The 12135-nt window shown below is 46.8% G+C and overlaps 2 protein-coding genes across 2 annotated transcripts; one reads left to right on the top strand and one right to left on the bottom strand.

The window, feature by feature from the left end:
- Positions 1 to 3419: 3419 nt before the first annotated feature.
- On the top strand, positions 3420 to 6409 carry LOC101770674. Its single transcript, XM_004982654.2, has 5 exons — positions 3420 to 3673; positions 4248 to 4398; positions 4486 to 4552; positions 4646 to 4880; positions 5884 to 6409. The coding sequence occupies exons 1-5, from the start codon at positions 3609 to 3611 to the stop codon at positions 6092 to 6094; spliced, it is 729 nt and encodes a 242-aa protein (XP_004982711.1). The 5' UTR covers positions 3420 to 3608; the 3' UTR covers positions 6095 to 6409.
- Positions 6410 to 6969: 560 nt separating this feature from the next.
- Positions 6970 to 7980, bottom strand: LOC101770269. Its single transcript, XM_004982653.3, has 2 exons — positions 7617 to 7980; positions 6970 to 7527 (listed from the first exon to the last, which is right to left on the bottom strand). The coding sequence occupies exons 1-2, from the start codon at positions 7894 to 7896 to the stop codon at positions 7304 to 7306; spliced, it is 504 nt and encodes a 167-aa protein (XP_004982710.1). The 5' UTR covers positions 7897 to 7980; the 3' UTR covers positions 6970 to 7303.
- Between the last annotated feature and the right edge of the window lie 4155 nt (positions 7981 to 12135).

Genomic DNA, 12135 nt, shown 5'->3' with positions numbered 1-12135 from the left:
CACCGGGAAGTTGATTTGCCATCAAAATCCCCAGCGTGGGAATTCTTCCTTGGGTTTTTCTACCCTCACTGCCAAACTAGCCCTAAATGATGACTGGATCCGCATCGTGCGCGCGAGTGTCTTTCATCTCGTACCTACAAATATTTACAAAGTGCACCTATTATGGATCACGATTGTTAATCGCAACCGGAACATTTCTATATGACCCCCTGTATGTTGCAGAAAGCTCCCTGCTTTGGATTGGTTCCTCCTCCTCTCGCCCGTCAATGGTCGTTTGTTTCTCAAGAAAAAAAGAGATTAGGCATGTGAATATGTGATTTAGCCTGCAGAGGAGGGAAGAGCACTTGTCAAAAGGACGGCAAGGAATTTGTGTGGAAATACTGGTCATAACGTGGCAACTTCGCAGGATCCGTGTGCAAATTATCTTCTTTTTTCTAAAAGTCACTTAGTACTGCTACTATACATACTTCCTCACTCAAAAAAAGGAAGTTTGGTTCGAGACTGACAAATTGCATAAAAGAGGGGAAACGGAGTGAAAATGAGAGGATGAATTCAACTCCCAAAAAATGAGAATTTGTCAAAAAAAAACTCCCAAAAATGAGAGAATGAATAATGAATCTGGCCGCAATGATGGACGAAAGATCAGATCCGAGAAAGAGGAAAAACGTTTTCAAAGCCGGGACCACATGCCGTACGTACAGGATAAGGCAACGCTTGATTTCAAAGGGGCTGCAGCTGATCAGTCTAGAAATATCCTGAGCTTGTCTGCCTTGTCGCGTCCACTGTTCTCTACCTGTAATCTCCATCAGCGATCATCCAAAAAAAAAAAACTTTATCCGCGGGTATCATGCCTTAAATAAACTAGTTAATTACTGGAAAGATCCACTGCCGGCCTCATAAATCCATCCAGGCCAGAGTCTGCCGGGTCCCAAAGAGGCAAATTGCTAGGTGCATCCTAGAATTAGACTGCACTATATACTCCTACCTGCTCCTAGGTACTAAGCATATAAATTCATCTTATCTTGTACTCCCTCCAACCCAAATTACTATTCTTTTTTAAATACATAATTTTTGATAACAAATATGACTTAGATTAGTTTGTTGATTATTTTAGCATAGAAAACACATCCAAAAATTACACTTCATAGATTATTTCGCTTGAATACACCCAAGTAGATTTTTTTTCGTGTAGCTGTGAACCTCCATTAGCGTATTTAAAAATGCAGCTATCTTCTCTATTGACATGAGGGTCCAAGATTAGGGTGCTTTCATTAACGATAAATACCCACAAATATGAGGTTGCTCTCAATCAGGATATTGGGAATAATACATTACCAACAAAGTGTATTATGTCAAAACTGGTTGCTTCATAGGAAAGTTTGAGCTATTTCTAGAAGTTTTATATATACAAAAAACTAAAATATAATTGGAATCTGGGGTTAAAATGCACTTCATTATGCCTTTTAAATTCACAATTACATAAAACTGACCACCTTTGAAATACAATTAACAAATTATGAAAGTTTGCACTTCATGAGGTTAGAAAACAACTTCGAATATAACTATTCCAATATTACAAAATTTCAAGTTTTAACTTTTAAATATTGACTTTTATTCAAACAATTTTGAAATTTTAAAATAAAAAATCCATTTAAAAAAATATAGGTTCATGATATTGAATTTTACAAGATTCAAATTTGAGGTGCCACTTTTTACTTGAGAAATGGAAAGAAAAAGCCAGTATAATGGTGTTCATCACCTTGCAATCTCGTATCCAAAATCATCTTTCTTTTCTATTTTGGATCCTTAATTTGCTTGACAAACAAAATAGTCCTCAAGATTGATAACGGATCCCTACGTATCTTTTACTGGATTCCAGCAACCAAACACACCAGGCAATTCAAAATAGTGCCTGATGTGAAAACCCAATAGGAAAAAAGATATGTTAGGGCCAACAACATAGTTATGATAACTTAATAGCAACAGCAAAAAATGCATATGTAGGGTAGGATAGAGCATGAAGCACGTAACAAAGTTCTTTTCCGTCGAATATACAAGGATAGTTATAGGAAATTCAAAAATAAATCGTAAGTTTGTAGCAGCATTTCAACGAGCATGCTTGTATAGATCGAATGTTGTTGCAACTTATTATAAAAGGATCATTCGTTATATACAGCTAACTTACCACAGTGCAAGTACTACTTCAGGTTCAGAGTTTACACGAAACAAGGTTGATTAGTGTTACGGAGTGCACTTAGCGATAATGAAAGTTGTTCAGTTGGCCTCGTGAAAAGGAAGAGTTGAAAGCAACAGGATAACCACAGGCCACCTGCGTGTAACATTCCAGTTGGTGAAGATAATCAAGAAATGCAAAACTAGGCTGCCCACTAATTGGTCAATGATCACTGCATATGCATGTTGGTTACATTATAACCTTAGGGCAGCTCCAGCGGTATAAGACAGCTGGTAGCTGTAAGCCGGAAGGAAAACGGGATGATCAGGCGCAGCAGACAGCTTCAAGTTTTGTGGTGAGGGAGAAAAGTATCGGGAGCTGCACGAGACTATCGCTCCGAGCTGCGCTAGCGTCACAGTTTTGCTACTGTTTAGCAAATAGAATATTATTTCTACTAGCGTTCGGCACGTTCGCTTCAGCTTATTCAGCTGGCTTATCAGCTATCAAACAGTGTTTTCCTCTCACAACAAATCAACTGTTTCAGCTTTTCAGCCGGCTTATAAGCTGAAGCGAACAGGCCCACTGGAGACGGCCTTAGTTCTCTGCAAGCTTTCAACCTTCTGATAGCTGAGGCCGGAATTTGATTTCCTTAATCTAAAAAGGTTACTTTGTGTTGGGTAAAATATGGTACGGGGATCTCAAGCGCGTATGACCATAATAAATTCTCGTGTTGCATTGTATGTGTGCCGTAGTCCGTAGAGAAACAACTCTTAGGCCATAAATTTCCTAAATTAGAAGTTTACGCATCCAAAATACTATAATTACTTATTCACAAGTTTTAGAACTTTCTCACAAAATCTGCAAAATCTTCCTCTTATATAACCACACAACAATGTCGACCCTCCGCCTCACCTTATTCCTACCGTTTTCGGTAGCTTCCGAGTTCCGTCGCCGGACGTCGGTGCACGGCTGCTTTTCCACGCATAAACATTTACCCGGCTGTTACCGGACACCAGTTACCACCCGAAAGAGGAGAGGAAAACCCAGAGCGGGGCCGGCAGGAGGGCAGAGGCGCCCCAGACCCACGGGGATCTCACGCATCCCGACGCGGCCACGCCCGGCGCGGGCACACGCGGCGCGCTCTGCTCTCCCCTGTCTGCCCTGCGCGCCCGGCACGCCCACTCGCGCGTCGCGTCCTGCCCCTGCCCCTGCGCCGCGCCCTCATCGTCTCCTTCATCCCACCACTCCCCCACGCCACCCACCCCACCCCACCCCCCACCGCGCGGCGCCCGAGACCCCCCAGACCCTCTCGCCTCACCTCCCTCCTCCCAATCCGACGCCACCAGCGCAGCCAGGTGCGAGAGAGAGGCGGGGGGTTTGCCGGGACCGGGCGGCACTTGGATGAGAAGGGCAGCACCGGCGGCGGCGGAGGAGGATGCGGAAGGCGTACAGGGACTCCATCAAGGTGCTCGAAGCTGACATCCAGCACGCCAACACCCTGTAAGCCCAGCTCGCCCGCCTCTCTCCCTCCCCCTCTCCGCCCCCCTCCCGATTCCGGCGCCGCGTCACATCACCGTCTCCTGCCGATTCCGCTCCCAGTTCACTAGTACGGGCCTCGTGTCCTTCTCGTCTCTCTCTGCCTGACTTCCTGATCGAGTCGGCGCTTGGGGTTCTGCCGGGGCTGGGTCCACGCCGCCTCATGCTGCTGCCGGCGCTGCGCAATGCGGCGGCGGGTAGGGAGTGCGACGGGTTGATCAATCGAGCACCCACCCGGTTCGTCTCCCGCGGAGGGATTCGTCGTGGGAGGTTGGTGCGGCGCTGGTTGCTGATTGCGTTATCCGCGCGCGCACGGGCGCGGCGCAGGGCGGTAGATCGGGAGGGGATCGCATGTGTTTAGCATGTTAACTAAAAAGAAAACACTGCTTCATTCCCATGTGCTCCAGCGTTCTAAATTGGAGTATTATAGTTTTTGCCTAGAGGGAAAGGGGAGGAGAAGGTGGTGTCTCTTCTCCGACTCTCCGAGCGCATGTGATCTGCCAAGTGATGCTAGTTGTTTGCTTGTTTGAATGAGCAGGGCCTCTGAATTTCCCCGAGACTGCGATGGTGCGTGCCTGCAGATGCGGCTGTCTTACAGCTCCGCCGCGCATATATTCCTCTTCCTGGTGCAGTGGACTGACTGCAGCCTTGCCGGGGCGCTTGGTCTGCTGAGGATTCTCATATACAAGGTCTGTGGAATGCTCTGCCCCTGTGTGTTTGTTGGTTCAGTGCTCACATTTTGGAGGTGCCCTGCTGAATTAGTGGCCATTTTGCAGGTTTATGTCGATGGCACGACAACCATGTCGACTCATGAGAGGAAAGCCAGCATCAAAGAATTCTATGGTGAGAGTACATGATGTTCTTACAACTTTGCCTGACTATGTTATCTTTTGTGCTGGTTTGTTGATCGGAGTTCATTGTGGTTGGCATGGGCAGCTGTGATATTTCCTTCTTTGCTGCAACTGCAAAGGGGGATCACTGATGTGGAGGACAAGAAGCAGAAGGCTGTGTGCATGGAGAGGTACAGAAAGAAAGATGAGGACGAACGAAGCAGCTTATCTGATATTGATGTTGAGAGGGAAGAAGAGTGTGGGATCTGCATGGAGATGAACAGCAAAGTTGTGTTGCCCAACTGCACCCATGCTATGTGCCTCAGATGTTACCAGGACTGGTATGCACGAAATTTCAGTTTCTGCCCATGCCTTTTGCGTGACTGCATTGAGCGTTGTATTCCCAATTGCTTAAACTTTTACTGCTGTGCAAGTGCAACATTCTTGCGTTATCTTCCCAATTAACAAGCTTTTTAGCTGGATGATTCAAGTATATTCTGTGTCTTGATAATATTTGAAGCTTGAGGGCCTGCTAAGCATGAGCTGCTGAGAATGGTTCTTTCTGCAGATAAGCTTAAACCTGTCTTTCTAGTTCTTTCACCAACTTATATGCTTATAAACAAGACTAAGACCCTCCATGCTTATGGTGTCTGTACAAGGTTAACCTCTCTTGTAAGGAAGCCCCTGGGGTTGAATGGCCAGTAGCTGAACAGAACATAATGCTCTGTGAAGCATGTTTGTATTGATTTATATGTTGTCCCGATGTCATTCTGAAAATGAAGTGATCATTAGAAAGTAGCATTGCGATATTCAGGTAATTTTGCCAACTACTGTTAAGTATGCTAAATGTGCTGATTCGCACCTGATTCTTTTAACTATGTTCTCCCATTCCTTCATTGCAAAGAGAAACCTGAGTGTATCAAGTATTGCTTTTCTTTTTTGGTCCATTCCATGAACACAATCATTCATCTTCTGTGTCAACCATGTACTCTGTTTACAGCGCATCAGTTCTAGGCTATGATGAAAACACTGTACTCCTTTGTTCTCTTCAGCTAACAATTTAGCTCATTAAGTTGTGGTCCTGCCATTCATAGTAGCTTCATATGTTAGCAAACACTGATAGTAGGTGCCTGCAATTTATTCTGTGTACTAGGTGTTCCTATGACTATGATAATTGTAGTTTGTCTGTATTCTTTTAGCCAATGCACCTTTTCAATTAGCGTGTCTTGGTTTTTGAGTCACTGAATTCCATGCTCCAAGGTTTTCACCATAGTGACTACTGTTAGAATTGATATTTTTCGTGTTCCAGATACTATGCTTTGACATAACATTGCTTTCTCGCAGGAATTCAAGATCGCAGTCATGCCCATTCTGCCGTGACAACCTGAAGAAGACCTGTCCTGGTGACCTGTGGATCTATGTTGAGGACCAAGACGTGGTTGACATGGAGACGGTGTCGAGTGAGAACCTCAGACGGCTGTTCATGTACATAAGCAAGCTGCCTCTGATTGTCCCAGACGTCATCTTCACTGCTTATGATTCCCACATAAAATGACCGTGATGCTGCCTCCTCGAAGACCTTCAGTCAGTACCCAGTTCCAGTGAATTTTATGCCCCTGTTATCCACTTCCATGCTTTACTCGAGCTTTTGGAAGTGCCTGAATTGCTTTGGAGCCGCAAGCCGTCTGGTCGTGCTTTAGAACTTATTTAGTGCCTGCATGCATCCTAAATCATATCCAGCCACTCTGTACATATCTGACTTGGCTCTGTTAATAGAGAACTCTGTGCTTGCCCCAAATGGAGGCAGGCTTGTTTGTGACCATCTCATGTTTCCGTTAGTGAAGCAACATAAAGGTCTGAGCGTTGGAAAGTTTCTGCTGCAAATAGGCTGCTAATTAGTGTCAATGAGGGGGTGTTTGGATACGAGGTGTTAAACTTTAACAGTGTCACATCGGATGTTCGGATGCTAATTAGGAGAACTAAATATGAGCTAATTATAAAACTAATTGCAGAACCCTGTGCTAATCCGCGAGACGAATCTATTAAGCCTAATTAATCCATCATTAGCAATTGGTTACTGTAGCACCACATTGTCAAATCATGGACTAATTAGGCTTAATAGATTCGTCTCGTGAATTACACTTCATCTGTGCAATTAGTTTTGTAATTAGCCTATATTTAATACTCCTAATTAGCATCCAAACATCCGATGTGACAGGTGTTAAATTTTAACACTTGGTTGCCAAACAGGCCCTGAATCTAGCCCCCCATTATTAGGAACGACTGTTGCTATTAGCTTATAAAAGGTTCAAAATTTTCCAAAAAATGCCCACCACTTGTTGAGTTAGCCTGTCCTAGCAGGACAAATGATGTGACATCAACGGTGAACCGAATTATCCAACACTTGCAAGATTATCTAGAGTTAGTGACTGCATAAAGTATCTTAGTCGTGTAAGCTCAAAAATGTGAAAGTTTGTCTGAATTTCAACCGGAATTGTGAGATTTTTTTTTCAGATCCCAGTGGGGATTGAACTGATCTTGTGGAATCCTCTGAACTGAATGGATCGTTTGTACAGATCCAGCAATTTGGAACTAGGGAATCATCCATAATAGCATTCGCAGAATCAGAATGCATCAGAGCATCTTATTGACACTGTGAGGAGAATCAGAGCTACTGCTCGTTCGCAACTGGCAAGCGAGCTCGATTCTCTCACGAGGACGACGAAGAAGCGATGCTTGCTTGTTTTCTTGATCGGCTCCCATGTCACTGAAGATCCACGAACATCCGGTAGGCGTCCCTCCGCGGCGCGTAGTATCCCTCGACGGTGGCGTCGACCTGGAACCCGGCCTTCCGGTACAGCGCGACGGCGGCCGTCCTCGCCGGATCTACGTGGAGGATCACCCGCTGGACCCTCCTCCCCCGGCACCGCTCCACGGCCGCCTTCAGCAGAGCCTCGCCGTGGCCCTGCCGCCTACAGCTCTCTTTCACTGCGCACAGAGTTGAAGTTTTGCGCACGGTCTTAGCTGGCAGCTTCAGGGGGAAGAGAGGATAGAGAAGGCTCTAGTTGTGTTCTCACCGGCGAGCTTGGTGATGGTGGCGCAGAGGGAGGTCGGGCAGGTGTACATGGCGTACCCGACGACCTCATCGCCGTCGCCTCCTGCTCGTGCGGCGCTGGATGTCATGTAAATCAGGCCGGAGTTCCGGCGCTTGAGCTCGTCGTGGATGGATCGCGCCAGCGACTCGTGCTTCGGGAAGATCCTCCTCTCTAGCCGCACGATATTGTCGATGACGCGGGCGGCGCGCTCGTGCGACGGGTCCAGCTCGAGTATCGCCGCCGCCGCCGCCGCCGCCGCCATCCTTACCCCTGGCAGAAAGGGGGCGAGCTAACACTTGTTACTACTGTTTGGGCTATGGCAAACACTTTCTGACCCTTTCTGACCGAGCAGTCCTGAGATGAAAATAATTGCCTCTTCTTACTACTGTTTGGGCTATGGCTAACACTTGTTTGAATGTTTTGACTAAAATGAAAAGATATCGATAAATTTGCTAGCAAATGTACTTCCAATGTATAAAATACTTGTAAACAACCGACCTGTAACCCTGCCTCCAGCAATATAAAGCGAGGCAATGACCCCCTCCAAACAAGTTCAATCAATATAACACAACTAACATATAGGACGTAGGGTGTTACATGACATAAGCGGTCCGAACCTGTCTAAATTGTGTGTTCGAGTTCACCTTCGAGTTCCTGATCTCGGCGAGCCCCATGCATAAAACATTACCTCAGGTACCCCCTCGGTAGGTTGCCGGGTCTAAACACCGACAGCTGGCGCGATAGGTAGGGGCTCTCGCTGAGAATCCACTGACGAACTCGATGGCTCAAGTCATCATCAAGCCCACCTTCGCGTTTGAAGCGGGCGCAACATTCATCTTCGGCTTCTGGGTCTGCGTCGCAGACGGTACTAGAAACTTCCACCACCACATTGCGCCGACACCCGAGGAGAAGCACTACGACATCAACCTTCATCGCCAAGCTTTGGAGGATTTTGTCGAAAAATTCAACAAAATTTTTGACTTATTCCGAGGCTCCGGGGACGAGTCCGAGTACAACTCGACTTCTTCCCCCAGTCAGATTGATTCCCACGAGCTGGCACTTAAGCCATCGTGCGAATCGGTCTAGATACAAGTCGGTTCCCGTTCGGACTCCAAAACTCGGGTACTGTCTACCAAGCTACCCTGTTCAGATCATAATCTAACTCGGATTTGATCGAGGATCTCGAATAATACTCAGATCCATATGAGAAAGTCCCTTTATCAGGTCCACAACAGGGATTGGTAATTATTTCAACTTCACAAGGTAGATTCGTCTACTAGCCCGGCATGGAGCCACCTGCTCTCGCCAAGGACGATGAGTCACGCCTTGTCACCTATCTTAATACTCTCCCATACCAGGAAGGAACACCTCTGTCTCCTATCTACGAAGAAGACGGCCCGACAAAGATCATCATGTCAAGCTCGGGTAATTTTTCTGCGGAGCAGGAACTACTCACCATCATAGCTGCTCAAGATGGCGACGGTGAAGAACCACCAGAAAGGCATCCGTGACACGAGCGTCATCCAGACGATGTGTCGCAGGATGAGCTCACCGCCAACATAAAAGGAGAAGAAACCGGAAGTCAAAGGAATCGACGGTGAGCAAGAAACACGGCACGAGCAGATCGTCGTCGCCCCCTTGCATCCGATCTACCCATCATGAACTTGGACCGCGCATTCGAAGCAGTCCAATCGCGTCAACTTCGCACTCCTCTCACCACTATTGCATCCATTGACCTGATTACTTGGGCAATGCCATAGGACAAGTATACCAGGCAACTGGCTCAGCTAGCAGAGCGTGCGTACGAGCAACTTGATCAACAGAGCCCAATACACTCGGTTCGACACACCTCATCCCATCATGGCAGTAGCCTTAGGGGTCCAAGTCGCAATGAAGGCACCAGACCAAGTCGAAATGAGGGTGCCAGACCAAGTCAAAATGAGGTTACCAGAATTGAGAACCCAGATCAAGCTAGCACAGGGCAGAGTAGTCGGGTAGGACCCTCGAGAGGCCGTGGCCACCGTGGGCCCTATCCAGAGCCTGAACCCCCAGCACGTGACCTCCATTAGAAGCTCAACAATAATCGCGAAGAAGATTCTAACGGGTTTCCCGCCTTCTCAAAATGAGTACGCAAGATGGTCCTACCCTACAAGTTTAAACCTCCAGGTATCACAAAGTACGACAGCAAGCAGGACCCAGTCCAATGGCTGCGGTGCTACTCGCTGTCAGTTCAGGTAGCGGGAACAAACAATAACACTAAAGTCATCTACTTCCCCATCTGCATGGAGGCAGGGCCACTCACATGGATTGAATCCTTAGAAGAGAACTCCATCAACACGTGGAGTCACCTCAAGGCGGCGCTCACAAATAACTTCACAGGGGCAATGCAACGCCCTGGCAATAGGATTGATTTGTCACAAATCAAACAACAACAAGGCGAGATCCTACGTAGTTATCTATGCCGTTTCTTCGACAAGAAGGCCACTATCATGGACATCACGAAGTGGGACGCCATAGACTGCTTCCATAACGGTCTTTTTGATTGCCGGATGTTCCAAGATTTGGGCAGGATACGCCCGGAAGACATCAAATCTCTCAAGATCATGATACAAGCCTGGGTCGATGAAAAAGATAAAGAGATTGAACGGTTCGAGTCTAGTCGTAACTGAGGTCAGAACAATAACAAGCAAAGTAATGGCCAACGCAATGATGTGAACTGTAATAATTGACCCAATAATGACAACCGAGGCAACTACTCGGGTGGTCAAAATCACAAGAGGAAGTCAAATAATACTGTCACGGCGATGTTCCAGTCGTCCAAGAAAGACGGCGGAAATCAAGAAAGGACTCTGTTCATAGAGCTCCTGAAAAAACAGCGCCCGTAGCACCCACACTCTAAGCACTCTGCGATGGATTGCTATAGCCTCCGCAGGGTCATGAAAGATCTGTCGGAACCTTCTGGAGCAAAGGATAAGGGCAAGGTGAAAGAAGACGAGGATGATGACGACAACGACAAATTTTAGAACCCGTCCAACAATGTCAACATCATCTTCGGCGGCACACAGGGTACTGCTACCAAGCGGTCCCAAAAACTAGCCCTCCGAGAGATCATATCCATTGAGCTAGCAATGCCTACGTTCCTCAAGTGGTCCGAGGTACCAATCACTTTCTCCAGGAAGGATCAGTGGACTAGTTTCTCTGACCCAGGACGCTACCCTCTCATCCTGGACCTAGTAGTTGTAGACTCTAGACTCACAAAAGTACTCATTGATGGCGGTAGACTTTGAGGAAAATGGGCCTTGACGTTATGGATATATGCTCACCCCGACGAACTCCCCATTCTACGGGATTGTCCCAGGAAACGCGGCTGTACCCCCTGATCAGGTAGTCTTGCCAGTTACCTTCGGGACCAAGGATCATTACCGAACCGAGGACATCTAGTTCGAGGTGGCTGATTTCGAAACGTCGTATCATGCTATTCTCGGAAGACCCACACTGGTCAAATTCATGGCCATCCCGCATTACGTGTACCTAGTACTCAAAATGCCGGGACCCAAGGGAGTACTCTCCCTGCGCGGAGACTTGAAGAAATCATACGACTACGACACAAAAGCTGTCGAACTGGCAGCGACTACTCAGGTGCCAAATTCGATGATGCAAGTCTTCACTGCCTCCAAGAAACTTTCCCCGACAGAACTCGAGATCCTAGAGAAGAAGTCGGGGGCAACAAAGGTCAAGCCGGCAAGTGAGGTCAATATCAAAGCCATGACCAGCGATAGCTCTAAGACAGCCATGATTGACTCAGGGCTGGATCCCAAATAGGAAGATGCGCTCGTCAGCTTCCTCTAGACCAACCGAGACATCTTTGCATGGAAGCCATCTGATATGCCGAGGGTGCCCTGGGAGTTGATCGAGCACTCACTAAATGTGGATCCCAAAACTATACTAAGGGCCTGTTTAGTTCCCCCCAAACTCCCAACTTTGATACTATGCAAAAAGAAGATTCCCATCACATCAAACTTGCGGTACATGCATGGAGTACTAAATGTAGACGAAATCAAAAATTAATTGCACAGTTTTGTTGTACTTTGCGAGACGAATCTTTTGAGCCTAATTAGTCAATATTTGGAAATAATTCACAAATACAAACGAAACGCTATAGTGTGCTACAGTGCTAGCACAGTGATTTTGGACACCCAAAATCAAGCAACTAAACAAGGCCTAAAATGACAGCGACTACGCCGATTCGCCCAAGACAGAAGAGAAGCAATCAAAAAAGAGTTAGCCAAACTACTTGCGGCTGGTTTCATAAAAGAAGTCTATCATGCAGAATGACTAGCCAATCCCATCTTGGCGCGGAAGAAAAACAACAACGAGTGGATGATATGTGTCGACTACATAAACCTCAACAAGCACTGTCCAAAGGATCCCTGCGGGCTCCCAAGGATTGATCAAGTCATCGACTCAACGACTGGATGCACTCTACTATGTTTTCTTGATT

The sequence above is a fragment of the Setaria italica genome, chromosome IX (assembly GCF_000263155.2).
Source record: "Setaria italica strain Yugu1 chromosome IX, Setaria_italica_v2.0, whole genome shotgun sequence".
Lineage (NCBI taxonomy): Eukaryota > Viridiplantae > Streptophyta > Magnoliopsida > Poales > Poaceae > Setaria > Setaria italica.
Note: the sequence above shows the minus strand (reverse complement) of the source record. Positions and strands in the feature narration are given on the sequence as shown.

Excerpts from the sequence above, each read along its gene's own strand:
- LOC101770674 (XM_004982654.2), top strand. The coding sequence starts at position 3,609 with ATGCGGAAGGCGTACAGGGACTCCATCAAGGTGCTCGAAGCTGACATC. Across the intron at positions 3,674-4,247 it reads ATCCAGCACGCCAACACCCT|GGCCTCTGAATTTCCCCGAG; the intron begins GTAAGCCCAGCT and ends TTGAATGAGCAG. Across the intron at positions 4,399-4,485 it reads TGAGGATTCTCATATACAAG|GTTTATGTCGATGGCACGAC; the intron begins GTCTGTGGAATG and ends GCCATTTTGCAG.
- LOC101770269 (XM_004982653.3), bottom strand. The coding sequence starts at position 7,896 with ATGGCGGCGGCGGCGGCGGCGGCGGCGATACTCGAGCTGGACCCGTCG. Across the intron at positions 7,528-7,616 it reads CACCATCACCAAGCTCGCCG|TGAAAGAGAGCTGTAGGCGG; the intron begins GTGAGAACACAA and ends CTCTGTGCGCAG.